At 35.4% G+C, this 18,733-nt stretch overlaps 1 protein-coding gene across 1 annotated transcript; it reads left to right on the top strand.

Annotated features, from left to right (window-relative positions):
• Positions 1 to 17,168, top strand: LOC101887695 (mitochondrial cardiolipin hydrolase). Its single transcript, XM_020038469.1, has 2 exons — positions 1 to 517; positions 16,822 to 17,168. Exons 1-2 carry the CDS (start codon positions 1 to 3, stop codon positions 17,166 to 17,168), a joined length of 864 nt encoding a protein of 287 aa, XP_019894028.1.
• The last annotated feature ends 1,565 nt before the right edge of the window (positions 17,169 to 18,733 follow it).

The raw sequence follows: 18,733 nt of genomic DNA, 5'->3' as shown, positions 1-18,733 counted from the left end.
ATGCTCGAATCATCGCGTATTGTGCGCTACTGCCTTTATGGTGCAAGTGCAATTGTGCTTTCCGAAATTGCCTATCACTCATATTTCTGGCTGAAAAATCACATGAGCAAATTGTCAACATCCAAAGAAATCTGTGAGGTCATTTGGACCAATGAGTTGACACAATCGTGCGTTAGTCAACATCGTCGTTTTACCACAGCTTCGAGTTCCGGTACGGTTTCAGCCTCCGGTTCGCCCACAATGTCCGAATTGAATCGTATCGTAAAGCTACCATCGCCCAAGAAGTCGCACGCGGATTGTTCGAATCCATTTTGTGCCGCCTATAATGTCGGTCGTCTATTGGAATTTATCGATTCGGCTAAATATTCGTTGGATTTAGCCATGTACACGTTTACGTCGTACGATTTGGCACAGGCCTTTAATCGCGCCCTAAAACGTGGTGTCCTCATTCGTATAATATCGGATCACGAAATGGCCTACTCGAGTGGCTCACAAATTATTCCACTAACAAAAGCAGGTAAGATGTTTTTCTAATAAGACCGAACGATTTCAAAAGGAAGTCAATTGGTCTTGTTGGGAGTGGTATTTTTGGAGAATAAATTTATTTATATTTTTAATTTTTGCAAGAATATGTATTTTAGAGATCAAGGCGATTATTTTCATGGTCAGGTTTAAAGATTGCATCACCCAAGAGCTCCGGGACTGTCTGGCCAAACCAATATTCAAATCAAATGATCGAGTGTACATTTTAAACGATTTATTGCGGAACTAGAAACTTCTTATTGGAATAACTAGGACAGTAGTTTAGAAGCGTTATTTGTGGTTGTTCTAAAAAAAAAAAAAACACTAGATCGGGGTACACCGGGGCATTGTATCAAAACCAATTTTTGAGGAATAAATTAATTTTTATTGCTGGACACTGAGCTAAAAAACCAATTTCAATGTTCAGTAAGAATTTAAAACCGATATTGCCGGATTAGGAACAACATTTTTGGACCATATCGGAGAGCATTCTAGAAGCATTTTCGATGCACTTTTCAAAAATGAATGCTCGATCGAAGCAAGTTATCCATCCCTGGATACTAGGGCAAAACCAATTTCAACGGCCAGTAAATAGTCAAATAAAAAAATTTTGAATCGTTTGCTGATGGATTAGAATATTATTTTGGACTATGTAGGAGAGCGTCGTAATGGTGACTTAGAAGCACTTTTATGCTCTCTCATAGTAGATTGACTTAGCCACTCCAGAACAGTGGGCCCCAATAAATTTTATTTTTTGGTCGTTGGACAGAAAATTGTGAAATAGTAATTAAAGACCGATTATATTCAGAATCGGGACATATAATTCGAATATCTATCAAGGTGATTTGGAAGCATTTTTGCTGATTTTCTCAAAAATGGACAGAAAATCCATGCATGAATTGCTGCTCCAGGACATTGGACCCCAAACAATTTCAATTTTTCCCGTTAGTCAGAAAATGATTAAATACAATTTAAAAACCGATTATTCGCGAAAGCTGAACATATTATTGAAATATCTATTAGCGTGATTTGAAAGCACTTTTGATGCCCTATTCAGTAGTGGACATCAGATCGTTGCACTCCTTGCCAGTTCAGGACACTGGACCCAAACCAATTTTACTTTTTGGCCGTTTGAAAGAAAATTGTGAAATAAAAATTTAAAAACTGAATATTTACAAAATCAGGACATATTCGAATATCTGCGAGGGTGATTTGGAAGCATTTTCGATGTTCTATCCAAAAATGCATAGTATATCGACACATTCCTAGACATTTTAGAACACTGGGACCAAACCAATTGCACTTTTTGGCCAGGAATTGCTCAAAAATACAAATTAAAAACGATTACTCACAGAAGAGGAACACATTGCTCAAACATTTATGACCGTGAACTGGAAGTATTTTTGATGCTCTATTCAAAAATGCATGGTAGATAGACGCTCACCTAACCACTCCAGAGCTGTGGACTCCAACCAATTTTACTTTTTGGCATTTTTTAAGAAAATGTTGAAATATAAATTAAAACCCTATTATTCAAAAAATTTTGAACACATTCGAATATCTATAATGGTGATTTGGAAGCATTCTTAACGCTCCAATCAAAAATGCATAGTAGATAGACACTCTCCTGGTCTTTCCGGAACACTGGGCCCAAACCAATTGCACTTTTTGGCCTTTGGTCTGCAATTGCTCAAAAACAAATTAAATACGATAACTCACAGAAGTGGGACATATTACTGAAATATTTATGAACGTGAATTGGAAGCATTTTTTATGCTCTATTCAAAAATGTATAGTAGATCGACATAGACGTAGCTACTTCAGGGCACTAGACCCCAACCAATTGATCTCTTTGGGCGTTGATCAGAAAATGTTGAAATACAAATTAAAAACCGTAGATTTATAGAATCGAAACATATTATTCGATTATTTATTATGGGGATATGGAAGCATTTTTAATGCTCTTTTCAAAAATACATAGTAAATAGACGCTCACCTATCCACTCCGGAACACTGGGGCCAAACCAATTGCAATTTTTTTTGCCTTTGGTCTGAAAATGCTCAAACACATATTTAAAACGAATAGTCACAGAAGCGGAACATACTAATCGAATACCTATGAGTGTGAATTGGAAGCAATTTCAATGTTCTACTTAAAAATGCATACTAGATTGAGGGACATCTTACTGCTCCAGGACACTGAACCCTTACCAATTTCACTTTTTGGGCGTTGACGAGAAAATTTTGAAACACAAATTTAAAACCGCTCATTCGCGGAATGAGAACATTTTAATCGAATAACAACGATCGTGATTTGGAAGCAATTTTTGTTGTCCTATTCAAAAATGCATAGTAGATCGTCACTCCAGAACAGTGGGCCCCAACAAAATTCGCTTTTATTTACAGAATCGAAAGATATTATCAAATAACTATCAGCGTAAATTGGATGCATTTTTAATAATCTTTTTAGAAATGCATTGTACAGGGTGAAATAAAAAAACTGCAACAAAGTCAAACATAATTCATAATTTTTAATTTTTTTTAAAATTTTATTGAATGAAAGCAAAAAATGTAGGCTACGCTACCAGTATCACGGTAATGAGCGATGGTACGAGGCATAAAAGATTTATTCACATTTAAATGCTGGAGGGCTCTAACGACAGCCACTTGTGGTTTTCCAGCCAAATATAAAGATATCACACTATCACGCTTGAATTCCATTACGAATAATTTTTTTCTGGAAAATTCTCACCAAAATACTTTCGCGCACTTGTAAACAATATAATGAGCTGTCACTGGAATAATTTTAACAGCTATCGGACGAGTGGCATAGAAATGACAGCAGTCTGAAGTTGGTTGCAGTTTTTTCATCTCCCTGTATATTATTTGAATCTCTATGAGCCTGATATGAAAAAATGTTTATATGAAAAAAGGTATAGTAGATCGACAATGAAACAAATTTTGCGACCATTGGTATCTAGGATGACTCAATCATGATTGTGTGCCCCATTTAAGTTCTATACTTTTTGTATTATGTTAAACGTTATAAGTCTTACTAACACACCCATTGTCTTTTAGTCTGCTAAGCATTAGTTTGTTTAATGGTAACTCAAAGCTTTCAATTTCAAGTGCAAGTGTGAGATTCAAAATTTCGATGCAAATTCCGCAAAGTTTTTTTATTTTTTAAATAAACATTCAAAATCGTTCCTTCTAGAAATATGGGGGAAGTACCGCATTAAAAGAAGTGTATAGCTCAGGATTTTCGTAAACTCAAAAGTAACCCTACGTTAATATCGCCTTTTGTGCCCGCTAATGTTGAGTACAAAAATGGAATCTAACGAAAAAAACACGTGCACTTGCACCACTACAATGACATTCATGGTTCATTCATCATCGTCATCATCATCAGCAGTTTTTTTCTATTCATAGAGAACGCAATGTGCTATGAATTTTGTAAAATTCTTTTTTTTTTGCTTGCTTGCCTGCTACTTGGCAAAAATTATAGTTGTGGGTGATGTCATGGCCCTTCCCCCATTCGTTCGCTGTCGCCTTGGAAGATTTGGGGGATGGATGTTATGCTCCTCCTTTAAAACCTATTTTGTTTTTGTACTACCGGAGACAATCGAACGGCCGCAACAGCAGCAGCAGCAGCACACGACGATCGTAGAACAGCAACAAACATAATTCAAACGAAAATAAACGAATTGTTGTCGATCGCTGTGCGATGATGAGTTGTTGCATTTTATGACGATAATGGTGTGAAAATGAAACGAAATGAATGCATTAGATGTGTGTAGGGGGTGTAGGAGGAGACGGGGGGACTATGGGGAAGGGCGATCGAAAACACCGAACCGACATTTGTTCACTTCTTTTCGCTGTTTAGATAGTTTGTTGTTATTGTTATTATTGTGCGTTTCTTTTCATTTTTTCTTTCTGCAATTCTTAAAAATGCAAAATGCTTTTCAAACTTTTTGTGTAAACAAAAAATCTACTAACTAATGAGGAGAAGAAAAAAAATACTGAGGAAAAGCAAACAAACCAATCAGCCGACGACCACCAGATAATAAGCTGAAAAAGATCTATGCCGACCTATGATCTGTTCCATGGCGTGATGTACAAAATGTTTGTAACCATGTACCTAAAATGAACTGTCCGACTCCATATATGTATTTTAAGCACCGAACAAAATTTGTTGGAATCATCCTTGGAAGAAAAAATTAAAAATTTTTTCAAAACACTAAAGAAAGTAAAATTAAACATTAAGTGCATTTACAGTTGAATAATGTTAAGTTTTCGATTATGAGGCTGACATCATCTGCGAAATGCACTGTAGTTTTTTTATTTCGAATTGTTGGACGTTTCTAATTGCAGACGACTTTCTGTTGCTAAGGGAAAGTTTTTAGACGCTTTGAATAGCTGTTGCAGTGAGGTAATGTGTTGCCATTATAGGTTAATTGGAAAGTAATTTTTGTTGGTTCGGCAAGGAAAATTAATAAAATATGTATCTCAATTTTCTATGCAGGTTAATACATTTAGAAATATGGGTATATTATTTTGTTGATGCTTGTACAAAATTTCTCGAAATTCACGAGCGTGATTTCGAAGCATTTTCAATGCTCATTTCAAAAACTCTCAGTATGTACAAGGTGGGGTAAAAAAATTGCAAAAAAGTCAAACGCCATAATTTTTACATTTTTTATGCCCTCAGCCATATGGCTGGGGTATATAGTATTTAATACGGTCAAAACGTGCCTAGTCGAAATAAGGGTTTTAGTCCCTAGGTCTATTTGGGCCAAATCCGTTTCAGAACATTTGGAGTCGATCTAGCGATGTCCGTCTGTCTTTGGCTGGTGCGCACGATAACTCTCGAAGGGAGTATTCGATTTGGTCCAAACTTGGTACATCGTAATATTTTTGTCAAACTTAGATCGAGTTCGGAGATGGGTAATATCGGTCCACTTCTTCTGGTTCCTCGAACTTTTCAAAAAATATATTTTTTGCACAGAAAGAGAAACGATAATCCGATTTTGCTCCAACTTTGCAAATCTTAATATTTGCGTCAGTGCTAGGTCAAGTGTGAAAATGGACAATATCGGTCCACTCCATCAAGTACCTCCCCCACAAATGGTCAAAATTTTGAATAATAACAATTCTTAAAAATGTGGTGTATGAGTCCGATTGTCTTCAAATTTTACACATCCCAATATTTATATTAACCCAAGGTCTGGTGTTAAGATGGGCAAAATCGATCCACTCCTTCTGGTACCACCCCCACAAAAGGTCGAAATTTGCAAAAAAAATGATTTCTGCACAGAAAGGGAAGCAATGCTCTATTGCTCTAATTTTGCAAATCCTTATATTTGCGTCAGTTCTAGGACTCGTGCCAAAATGGATAGTATTGGTCCACTCCATCATGTGCCTCTCCCACAAGGGGTCAACATAGGGTTCAAAATTTTGAAAAACATAAGGCTCAAAGAAAGAGAAATAAGCTTCCAACTCTCTTCAAATTTCACACATACAAACATTTTTGCTAACACAAGATCTGTTGTGAAGATGCTATATATTTGGTACCTCACCCACAAAGGCACAAAACTTTCAATATTTTTATCTCTCATAAATTGTGAAACAACTCAGCTATTCTATCTATCTATATATATGTCTCTCATCCAGAATCCGATTCGATTTTCTTATATATATATAATAATATTTATATCATATTTATTCAGGTCCGATGCGAAATGGACAATATTAACCCATTCTTTCCAAATCCACTCCAGAGGGTCAAGAGTTTGAAAATTCATAACAGAAGTCAAAATATTTTAAAATAATCGAACATTGGCTGTGGGTATACATCCGTCGGCAAAACCGACCGATACTTTTTTACTTGTTAAAGCTCGTTTCAAAAACTTACAGTATACAGGGCGAGATAAAATAATGCAACAAAGTCAAACGCCATAATTTTTACATTTTTTTTTAATTTTATTGAATGAAAGCAAAAAATGTCGGAAATAGCATCAAATTTTAGAATAAGTTTCGATTTGTTCGAATTGGTCACCTTTGGCACGAATTATGACCTTCAAACGGCCAATGAAACCGTCACAAGCTGCCCAAATGTTGCTCTGCGGCGCTTGAGTTCTGGTGGCCAACCGAAGGTGCACATTTTCAGCTGACCTCTTTGGCAAGTAAACACGATTATTTTGTTTGTTTACCAACGGCTGGACAACGAATGTTTTCTCATCGTAGAAAACCAAATTCGGCAGTTCACCACTTTCGGCCAAGCGAAGCAACTCTTTAACGCTTTTGAGTCTATTTTCTTTCTGTTGCGGTGTAAGTTCTTGCACTTTTTTAGAATGTCAATGTCTTTACCCCGACCTTATTTTTCAATGTTTGCCGAATGGAATATTGCGATATGTTCAGCTCACGAGCCATTTTTCGGACACTGCGTCGCGGGTTTCGATCAAGTCGCTTATTTACTTTTCGAACCATTTATGCTGATGTTGATGTTTTCGTCCGTCCACTTCCTTGACGTCGGGCTACACTATCAGTATCACGGCAACGAGCGATGGTACGAGACACAAAAAATTTATTCACATTTAAATGCTGGAGTGCTCTAACTATAGCCACTTGTGGTTTTCCAGCCAAATATAAAGAAATCACACTATCACGCTTGAATTCCATCACGAATAACTTTTTTTCTGGAAAATTCTCACAAACCTGTAATCCATTAAAACTATTCATCGAAAAATCACCCAATCACAGCCCTGATAATCAATTAAAAATATTCTTTAAAGAATCACCGATTATACCTCTGACAATTCTTTAAAATTATTCCTAAAAACATCTGTACATATCCATGATTATTGATCTTTGGGACCTTAACAAATTTTACTAAACAATCCACGACTATTGCTCCTATGATCCTTGAAAAATATTCCTTAAAAATTCTTGATTATTGTTCCGTTAGTCTTTGAAAAATATTCTTAATAAACCCCAATTGTTGCTCTGATAATCGTTACGTCTATTTCGTCTATTCTTTAAAAATATTTCTAAAAAAATCTGTGAAAATCCACGATTATTGCTCTTTGGCTCCTTAAAAAGTATTACTTAAAAATCCACGACAATTGCTTCGAAGGTTTTGAAAAATTATTGCTTATAAATTCGTTATTATTGTTCCGATAGTCCTTAAAATATGTTCTTCAAATCCAGGAAAATTTCTCCAAATGTCCTTAAAAAAATCTGGATAAATCCTCGATTATTGCCCATTTTGAACTTAAATCCACGATTTTTGCTCGGAAAAAAATAATTTTTAATATTTGGCGATTATTGCTTTGTTGGTCCTTGAAAAAAATTCTTTAAATATCGACAATTATTGCTCTGTTGGTCCTTGAAAATATTCATTAAAAAACGCAATATTATTGCTCTATTGGTTCTTCAAAGAATTCTTTAAAATTCCACAATTATTGCTCCGATGGTCCTTGAAAAATATTCATTAAAATCCATTAAAAATATCCTTTAGCAATCCTCGATCATATCTGATAACTCTTTAAAACTATTCCTAAAACATCTTCGAGAGGAGCTCTGAAAATCCTTTATGAAATATTCTTCAAAAATCGTCTATTATAGCCCTGATAATCCTCTAGAAAACATTCTTAAAAAGCTCCCGATTATAGCTCCGGAAATCCTCTAAAATCCTAAAAAATTCCCTATTATAGCCCGGATACTCCTTTAGAAAATATTGTTCTTAAAATCCTTTTTTGTAGCTCTGATAATCCTTTGGAAAATATTTTTTTTTTTAACTTCAGGATTATTGGTCTGTTGGTCCTTGAAAAATACCCATGAAAATATCCTTAAAACAAGTTAAAAAATATCAGTCGGTTTTGCTGACAGATGTATACCCTCAGCCAATGTTCGATTATATAAATAAATTTTGACTTCAGTTATGATTATTCAAATTGTTGACCCTCTATGGAGTACGCTCCGAAGGAAGGGGCCAATATTGTCCATTTCGTATCGAACCTAAATACATATCATATAAATTTTGCGACGTTCCAGATTCGGACTATAGTGGTTACTTCCTTCAATTTTTATTAGATTTGTAATAATTTTTAGAAAATGTTGAAATGTGCGTGACGTGCCAGATATAATTGACCAAAGTATTCCATTTTCATATTTCATCTAAAAAAATTGATCATTTGTGGGTGAGGTACCAGAAGGGGTTCACAGTTATATATCATCTTCACAAACAGATCTTGTGTTAGCCAAGTTTGAATGGGATCGGATGTTAACTTCGAGTTTTATGAATTTCATGGATATTCAAAATTTTGGCGCTTTGTGGGGGGAGGTACCAGAAGGAGTTGACCGATATAACCCATCTTTACAGTAGATCTTGTGTTAGTAGAAATAATGGGATGTGTGAAATATGAGGACGTGTGTAATTTGAAGACAATCGGACACTTTCATCACATTTTATAAGAGTTATAATTATTCAAAATTTTGACCCTATGTGAGGCAGGTACTTGATGGAGTGGACTGATATTATCCATTCTTGCACCTGACCTAGAATATTAAAGATTTGCAAAGATAGAGACAAATCAGATTATCGCTTCTCTTTCTGTGCAGAAAATATATTTTTTGAAAATTTCGACCTTTTGTGGGGGAGGTACTAGAAGGAGAGGAACGACGTATTTGATCTTAACACCAGACCTTGGGTTAATAAAAATATTGGGATGTGTGAATTTTGAATACAATCGGACTCTTACATTACATTTTATAAGAATTTTAATTATTCAAAATTTTGACCCTTTGTGAGGGAGGCACTTGATGGAGTGGACTGATATTGACCATTTTCGCACCTAACCTAGCACTGACGCAAATATTAGGATTTGCAAAGTTGGAGCAAAATCGGATTATCTTTTCTCTTTCTGTGCAGGAAATTACTTTCTTTGAAAATATTGAAATTTTGTGGGGGAGGTTCCAGAAGAAGTGGACCGATATTGCCCATCTCCGAACTCGATCAAAGTTTGACAATAATATTACGATGTAAAAAGTTTGAATCAAATCGGATACTCCCTTCGAGAGTTATAGTGCGCACCGGCCACACAGACAGACGGACGGACATCGCTAGATCGACTCCAAATGTCCTGAAACGGATTTGACCCAAAGAGACCTATTTCGATGAGGCACACTTTGACCGTGTCAAATGACATATACCCTGTCTAGCCATATGGCTGAGGGTATAAAAAGGTGTAGTCTTTCCAGTACCATGCTTAGTGACATGTTTTTTAGTAGCACGACCCAAATAGTCACTTCCACATAAATGACTTGATAGCAATCTTTCTATCTATCTTCAAATGTATGCAGTTTGCTGTTGCCGAGCGAATGATATCATTGCAAACAAAAAAAGAACAAAAGAGCAAAAAGAACTTGCAAAACGCGAACATTGTTCGAGAAAACGTAGACAATGAGTGTTTGTTTGAATGCAACAACAACACAACAAAACGTATCGATGATATTGATTACCAACACCACCACCACGAACCAACCAACCATAACGAAAATGTGATGCATACCCCCAATGACGTCAAATTCCATTGAATAATCTTTGAAATATCTAAGATGTGCTAATGAAAATTATTTTTTTTAAACGAAGAAATTAGAGATTCTACATTTTTGGTAGCCAAAAAAAAAAAAAAAAAAAAAAAATTGCTGCTAAATAATTATCCCCAACTGTAATTTGGTTTTTGGTTTCTCCATACATACGCAAGCAATGGAAAGAGATATTTTCTTGCAAAAACAATTAACAAACAGTTTTTTTTTGGTTTTTGTTTTATTCTGTCATTCCCGCAAACATTTGTTTAAAGTCATTCATGAGCTTGTGCCTTTGCTGCTGTTGTCGTTGTTATGCGGCATTAAAGTTCCCAGCGCAAAAAAAAACCTTTCGTCGCTCGCAACGTGCTTCGAAAATAACCTTGACAAAATTTCTTTGATAAGAGAATTTTATCGGTTGAGCGAAAGGTGAAAATAGGGGACTGGCTAAAAATGCATTTCATAATCTTATCAAATAAAATATTGGAAAAAAAGCAAGTTAAAAAGTATCAGTCGGTACTGCCGACAAATGTATACCCTCAGCCTATGTGCGATCATTTAAATATATTTTGACTTCTGTTATGATTATTCAAACTCTTAACCCTCCATGAAGTGGGTATCGGACATAAATAAATACGATATAAATATTCACTTCAGTTCACATGACACATGTGATAATTTAATATTTATATCATATGTATTTAGGTCCGATACGAAATGGATAATATTGGCCCCTTCCTTCGGAAATTTTGAATATCCACGAAGCTCATAAAACGCGAAAATAACATCCGATTCCATTCAGACTTGGCACATCTCAAAATTTCCATTAACACAACATCTGTTAGTAAGATGGTAGAGAACGGGCCATTTCTTCTGGTACCTCCCACACAAAGGGTCACGCTTTGAATAGCCAAAACGATTATAAAATACGAAATAAGCATCCGGTGCTCTATTTATTTCACACATCCTATTATTTCTACTAACACAAGATCTACTGTGAAGATGGGTTATATCGGTCAACTCCTTTTGGCACCTCCCCCATAAAGGGTCAAAATTTTGAATATCCATGAAACTCATAAAACTCGAAAATAACATACGATTTGATTCAGACTTGGCACATCCTAATAATTCCATCAACACAAGATCTGTTATAACGATGGTAGAGATCGGGCCATATTTAAATTATCGAACATTGGCTGAGGGTATACATTAGTCGGGAAAACCGACTAATATTTTTAATTTGTTTTAAGGATATTTTTATGGGCATTTTTCAAGGACCAACAGACCAATAATTCTAAAGTTTAAAAAAATATTTTCTAGAGGATTATCAGAGCTATAAATGGAGATTTTTTAGAACAATATTTTCTAAACGATTATCAGGGCTAGTATAGGGAATTTTTGGGATTTCCGATCTATAATCGGGAGCTTTATAAGAATGTTTTCTAGAGGATTACCAGGACTATAATATACGATTTTTGAACAATATTTTATAAGGGATTTTCAGAGCTCTGTTCTAAGATATTTCAGGAGTGTTTTTTATTTTATTTTTAATGAATATTTTTTTAAGGATCATCGAACCAATAATTACGGAATATTAAAGAATTCTTTTAAGGACCAATAGAGCAATAATATTGGATTTTTAATTAATATTTTTAAAGAACAAACAGAGCAATAATCAATTAATTTTAAGAATTTTATTAAAATTTAATTTTTTCCAAGTAGCATCCGAGAAAAAATCGCCGATTTTAAGGTTTAAAAGGAGCAATAATCTAGAATTTATCCGGATTTTTATAAGGACATTTGGAGCAATTATCCTGGATTTGAAGAATATTGTTCAAGGACCATCGGAGCAATAATCACGAATTTTTAAGTAATATTTTTTCAAAGACCATCGGAGCAATAGTCGTGTATTTTTAAGTACTACTTTAAAAGAACCAAGAATTTTATTAAAAATTAATTTTTTCCAAGTACCATCCGAGTAAAAATCCTCGATTTTAGGGTTTAAAAGGAGCAATTATCCTGAATTTGAAGAATGTTCTTCAAGGACCATCGGAGCAACAGTCGTGGATTTTAAAGTAGTACTTTTAAAGGCCCCAAAGAGCAATAATCGTGGATTTTTACAGATTTTTTTAGAAATAATTTTAAAAATAGTCAGAGCTATAGATTACTACAGATTATCAGGGCTATAATCGGGTAATTTTATCAGATCCCTAATCGGAATATTTTTTTCTGAATCAGCAGATCAATGATCGAGAATTTTTAAGAGTATTATCAGGGCTATAATCTACAGGGAGAAAATACTACAACCAACTTCAGACCGCCGTCATTTCTAAGCCACTCGTCCGACAGCTGTTAAAATCATTCCAGTGACAGCTCATTATATTGTTTACAAGCGTACAAAAGCATTTTGGTGAGAATTTTCCAGAAAAAAAGTTATTCGTGATGGAATTCAAGCGGGATAGTGTGATTTTCTTATATTTGGCTGGAAAACCACAAGTGGCTATCGTTAGAGCACTCCAGCATTTAAATGTGAATAAGTCTTTTGTGTCTCGTACCATCGCTCGTTACCGTGATACTGGTAGCGTTGCCCGACGTCAAGGAAGTGGACGAAAGAAAACAGCAACATCAGCAGAAATGGTTCGAAAAGTAAAGAAGCGACTTGATCGAAACCCGCGTCGCAGTGGCCGAAAAATTCGGCAAATATTGAAAAATGTGATCGGGGTAAAGCCACTGGAATTCCAAAAAGTGCAAGAACTTATACCGCAACAGAAAGAAAATAGACTCAAAAGAGCAAAAGAGTTGCTTAGATTGGACGAAAGTGGTGACCTGCCAAATTGGTTTTCTCGGATGAGAAAACATTCGTTGTCCAGCAGTTTTTAAACAAACAAAATGCTCGTGTTTACTTGCCAAAGAGGTCAGCTGAAAATGTGCACCTTCGGTTGGCCACCAGAACTCAAATGAAGGCCATGGTGATGATGGTGTGGGCCGCCATAACAGCCGATGGTCGCTCTCCGCTCGTATTAATCGACCGTGACATTAGAATAAATGCCGAATATTCTCGCGAAAATATTCTGGAGGGTGTATTAAAGCCTTAGGCACGCAAACATTTTGGCCGCAGACCTTGGAAATTCCAATAGGATTCAGCACCATAGCACTCAGCACGCGCCACCCAAGAACGGTTACAAAATGAGTTTCCTCGCTTCATTTCCAGCGAACAATTGCCACCAAAATCTCCGGATTCCAATCCGTTGGACTATTGTGTCTGCAGTATTTTGGAGCTATACGAAAGCGTGAACCTGCACAGACGATTTTCTGTCTTTAGCTGTAGTATCCATTACGAACTTCAAATACCAAATTTGAAACAATTCCGGTGAATAATGTCGCTAAAATCATTAAAGTGCCGAATATCGGGAGGTACCGTTATATGGGGGCTATACGAAGACGTGGACCTGCAAATAAAAATGTTTGTCATAGGCTGTAGTACCAATTAGGAAATTTAAATATGAAATTTGAAATTATTTCGGTAAATAATGTCGCTGAAATCATGAAAATACCAAATATCGGGAGGTATCGTTATGTTGGGGCACAATGGGCACCAAAATCTCCCGATACCAATCCGTTGGACTATTGTGTCTAGAGTATTTTGGAAAGCAAGGTTGGCACTAAAAAATACCAAAGTGTCGATCACCTCAAGCAAGCGCTTCGACGGGAATGGACCAAAATACCGTAGAGTAACATTCGGGCAGCGTGTGACAGGTATATTGGCTGTTTGAAGGCCATAATTCATGCCAAAGGTGACCAATTCGAACAAATCTAAACTTATTCTAAAATTTGATGCTATTTCCGACATTTTTTGCTTTCATTCAATAAATTTAAAAAAACAATGTAAAAATTATGGCTTTTGACTTTGTTGCTGTTTGTAGAGAGATATTCCCTTAAAAAGTATTGTTAAAAAAATTCACTCTCTTGGACTCTTTAAAATGTATTTTGTAAAATTCAACGATTTATTCCAAGCCAAAAAACGAAAACTATTCCCTAAAAAAATCCTCCATAACCAAAAGACTTTTAAATTCCCCTGATACATATATTTTAATTTTTCTCTGAGTGTATCAATTCCCTATGTTGCACCACCACCGCCACAAGGGGTGTGCGTTTTTTTATTGGTTCGTGCCGGCGATTATTCAATTTGTATAGATGTGCTAGAGGTTTGTATGTGAATTATTTATTTGTTTTATTTTTCATCACATAATTTATTTGCATTTAGTATTGGTTTTGGCTGTCTTCCAAAATTATTACCTAAAGCTATACCTTTTTGTTTTTATTTCCTATACATACATACAGACACATTTTCTTTTTTGAAAGAAAAAAAATTAGAACACACTCATGACACACATTATGTGCTAAAACACAAGCTGGCGGAAATGTTTTTTTTTTGCAACAATGTTACTGAAATCAATTAATTATGAATTTTAAACATGTTTTCATTTTTCACATTTTCTTAAATTAATAAATAAAAAAAATGTCAAAGAAATTTTTTTTTAAGAAAATGGACCAAAAAACTGTTAAAGTAGATTTTTAGAGAACATATCAATAATTGCAGATTTTTTTTTTAATATTTTTCAAGGATCAATAATGTTGGATTTTAGAAGAATACCTTTTGCATGGACCCACAAACAAATTCCATCGATTTTCAGCCAAATACTTAATAGTGGATTTTTTTTGAGAATTAACAGACCAATAGCACTATGCGGCAAAATTCAATAATTATGGGGAAAATCTAGCAGATTATGAAAGTAGAGTTACAAAAAAGGAGATTTCTGAAGTTAAAATCTTCAAAGCGAATCAAAAAAGTTAACAAGTTAAAAAGCAGTAAGCTCGGCCGGGCCCTCCACCATTTGGAACGAATTTAGAAATTTCAAAAAATAAAATCCTTAAAAAGTGCTTTTAAAATTAAAAAATCCGAATATTGCCGTTATATCGGGGTCTTTACGACGTGGACCTACATAGTTATTGCTTGTCATAAGTAATTACCAGATTCAAATTCGAAACTTGAAATAAACGCTGAATAATGTAGCTAAAATCATCAAAATATCGTAGGTAGGGAGGTACCGTTATATCGGAGCTGTGCGAAGATCTGGACCAGCATAGACAATATTCTGTGATAGGCTGTAGCATCCATTACGAACTTAAAATACGACATCTCAAACAATTTCGGTGGGTATTGTACCTAAACTCGTCAAAATACCGAATATAGGGAGGTACTGGTATATGGGGGCCTATACGAAGACCTGGACCTGCATAGACAATTTTCCGTCACAGACTGAAGGAACTCTAAATAATTAATTTGAAACTATTCCGGTGAATAATGACGCTAAAATCATCAAAATACCGAATGTTGGGAGGTACTTATATATGGGGGCTATACGAAGACGTTGACCTGCACAGAAAATTTTGTTGACTTAGACATTTCGAATCTCAAATACCAAATTTGAAAAAATTCCGGTGAATAATGTCGCTAAAATCATCAAAATACCGAATATAGGGAGGTACGGTTATATGGGGGCTATACGAAGACGTTGACCTGCACAGACGATTTTCTGTCTTAGGCTGTAGTATCCATTTCTAACTTCAAATACCTAATTTGAAACAATTCCGGTGAATAATGTCGCTAAAATCATCAAAATACCGAATATTCGGAGGTACCGTTATATGGGGGCTATACGAAGACGTGGACCTGCAAAGACAATTTTCTGTCATCGGCTGTAGTATCCATTACGAATCTCAAATAACAAATTTGAAACAATTCCGTTAAATAATGACGCTAAAATCATCCAAATACCGAATTTTGGGAGCTACTGTTATATGGGGGCTATACGAAGACGTGGACCTGCACAGACAATTTTTGGTCATAGGCTGTATTATCCATTACGAATCTCAAATAACAAATTTGAAACAATTCTGGTGAATAATGTCGCTAAAATCATCAAAATACCGAATATCGGGAGGTACTTATATATGGGGGCTATACGAAGATGTGGACCTGCACAGACAATTTTCTGTCTTAGGCTGTAGTATCCATTTCGAACTTTAAATACCAAATTTGAAACAATTCGGATGAATAATGTCGCTAAAATCATCAAAATACCGAATATCGGGATATATACTTTGTTGGGTCTGACATGAGTATTTCGAGGAGTTACAAACGGAATGACAAAGTTAATATACCCTCCATAGTATGGTAAAGGGTATACAAAATATGTTATTTGACTTTGTGGCAGTTTTTTTTATTTTACCCTCTATTTGTCGGTAACCCAAAAAATGAATTAGAAAATGCCGCTACTGATCTAAAAGTTACCCACCAAACACATCACGATTTACTGTGGTGAATTCAATTGTGGAATTATTATCGAATTCCAGCACCTTTGAAATTAAACATCAACTGTTTGTTTGTTCACCGACTCACCACACTATACTTTACACACCATAACACACCACACCATAATTATGGTAATATAGTATCATCCCCTAAAGTATGCTTTATTTTTTATTTAAAATAATATTGCAATAACTGATAATAATTCACCTCCGGTTAAAAAAAATAAGTGTTTGCCTGAAAGTATACCCTAATTTTTTCCATCTTTGAATAGATTTCAATTCACCACCAGTTGTTTTCAATTACATTTATATTTTCCACCTTTTTTTCTTTTTCTTTAGGCGTTCCTGTGCGCTGCAACAGCAACACCATGTTCATGCATCACAAATTCTGCATTATCGATTCGCCGCAACGCAACGATGCCATTTTCAAAAAGCTCAACAAAACCACAAAACGTTGCCACACGCGTGGTCTGGTTCTGACCGGTTCTTTGAACTGGACCATGCAGGGTTTCGGCGGCAATTGGGAGAATATTTTAATTACCTCCAATGCCGAATATGTACGCAGTTATGCCGAGGAATTTGAACGTATGTGGAATGCATTCGATTTTGATTCGATGAAACCGGCAGCGGCCTCGGCAACAACAGCTGCAGCGTCAGCAACAGCAACAACAGTAACGCCAAAGTAAATTTTACCAGGAGTGCAGTAATATCTTCTCAGCGAATATTAATTACCTACCTCTAGGAAAGTAATCACATAGTGCAATGCAGAATTGTAAGCAGATTTAAATAAAAAATAAGGTGAGTTATTATTTAAATTTTTTACGAATTACGAATTTGGAAAAGACATTTTTGGAATATAAAAACACTCTAATTTTTTTAATTTTTTCCCAGAGGTAGATGTTTTTACCCTGCTCCTGGAAAAGTAGTTTTTCGTGGAAGACGGGTCCGGATACCTAGTTATTTGACCCCAAAAGTTCAATACCCGGGTTAGACCCACATCTACTAAACGTATATGGACAATATATGTATCATTTTAAAGCTAATGATAATACTTATCTAACACTACTATTATGGCTTTTTTTTAAACGATCCAAGGGTTTTATCTAAATTATCGATTCTTTTATAGCATTTTTCTGTTGTAATAACGCTATATTCAGAACGAATTGAGATAGAAGGCTAAACTTTTGCAGACGTGTGTATTTTGACAGTACTCAGTATAAGTTTATAAATGGGCCATGTAGGTCCACGTTTTTTGTATAGCCCCCCATATAACGGTACCTATTTTGATTATTTTAGCGACATTACTCACGGATTTTTTTTCATTTTCGTATAGATCCTGCAGCCTATGACCCCCATGTAACGGTATCTACCTTTATTCGGTATTTTGATGGTATTAGCGACATTATTCACCGGAATTGTTTCAAATTTCGTACTTGAAGATCTTAATGGGTAATACAGATTATGACACAAAAAAAATTATATATGCAAACCCATGTCTTCGTATAGCCCTTATATAACGGTATATAACCGGTATTCGGTATTAGAGACATTATAGAAGGGAATTATTTCAAACTTCGTATTTGTACGTGTAAAACTTGAAGAGAGAGAGAGAGCTCCCCTGTGGGGGAGCTACCAGAAGAAATTTTTCGATCTCTACCATCTTTATAACAGATCTTGTGTTGATGGAAATATTGAAATGAAATCGGATGTTGATTTCGCTTTTTATGACCTTCGTGGTATTGCACATTTGAGCCTTTGTGGGGGTGGTATCAAAAGCAGTGAACAGATATATCCCATTTTCATAGCAGATGTTGTTTTAGTAGAAATAATGGGATGTGTGAAAATGAAGAGAACCGGATGCTTATTTCGGATTTTACAAGCGTTTTGGGTTTTCAAAACTCTTTGACTCTTTGTGTCTTTATAACAGATCTTATGTTGATGGAAATATTGAGATGTTCCAAATCTGAACGGAACCGGATGTTAATTTCGCGTTTTTGAGCTTCATGGATATTCAAAATTTTGAACCTTTGTGGGGGAGGTACCAGAAGGAATGGACTGATATATTCCATCTTCACACCAGATCTTGTGTTAGCAGAAATACTGGGAAGTGTGTAATTTGAATAGAACCGGATGCTTATTTCTGATTTTATGATAGTTTTTGGTTATCCAAACATATTGACCCTTTGTGGGGGAGTTACCGGAAGGAGTGTACCGATATATTCAATCTTATCATCAGATCTTGGGTTTATAA

Source organism: Musca domestica, unplaced genomic scaffold (assembly GCF_030504385.1).
Source record: "Musca domestica strain aabys unplaced genomic scaffold, Musca_domestica.polishedcontigs.V.1.1 18, whole genome shotgun sequence".
Taxonomy (NCBI): domain Eukaryota; kingdom Metazoa; phylum Arthropoda; class Insecta; order Diptera; family Muscidae; genus Musca; species Musca domestica.
This window is presented reverse-complemented; position numbering and strand designations above follow the sequence as displayed.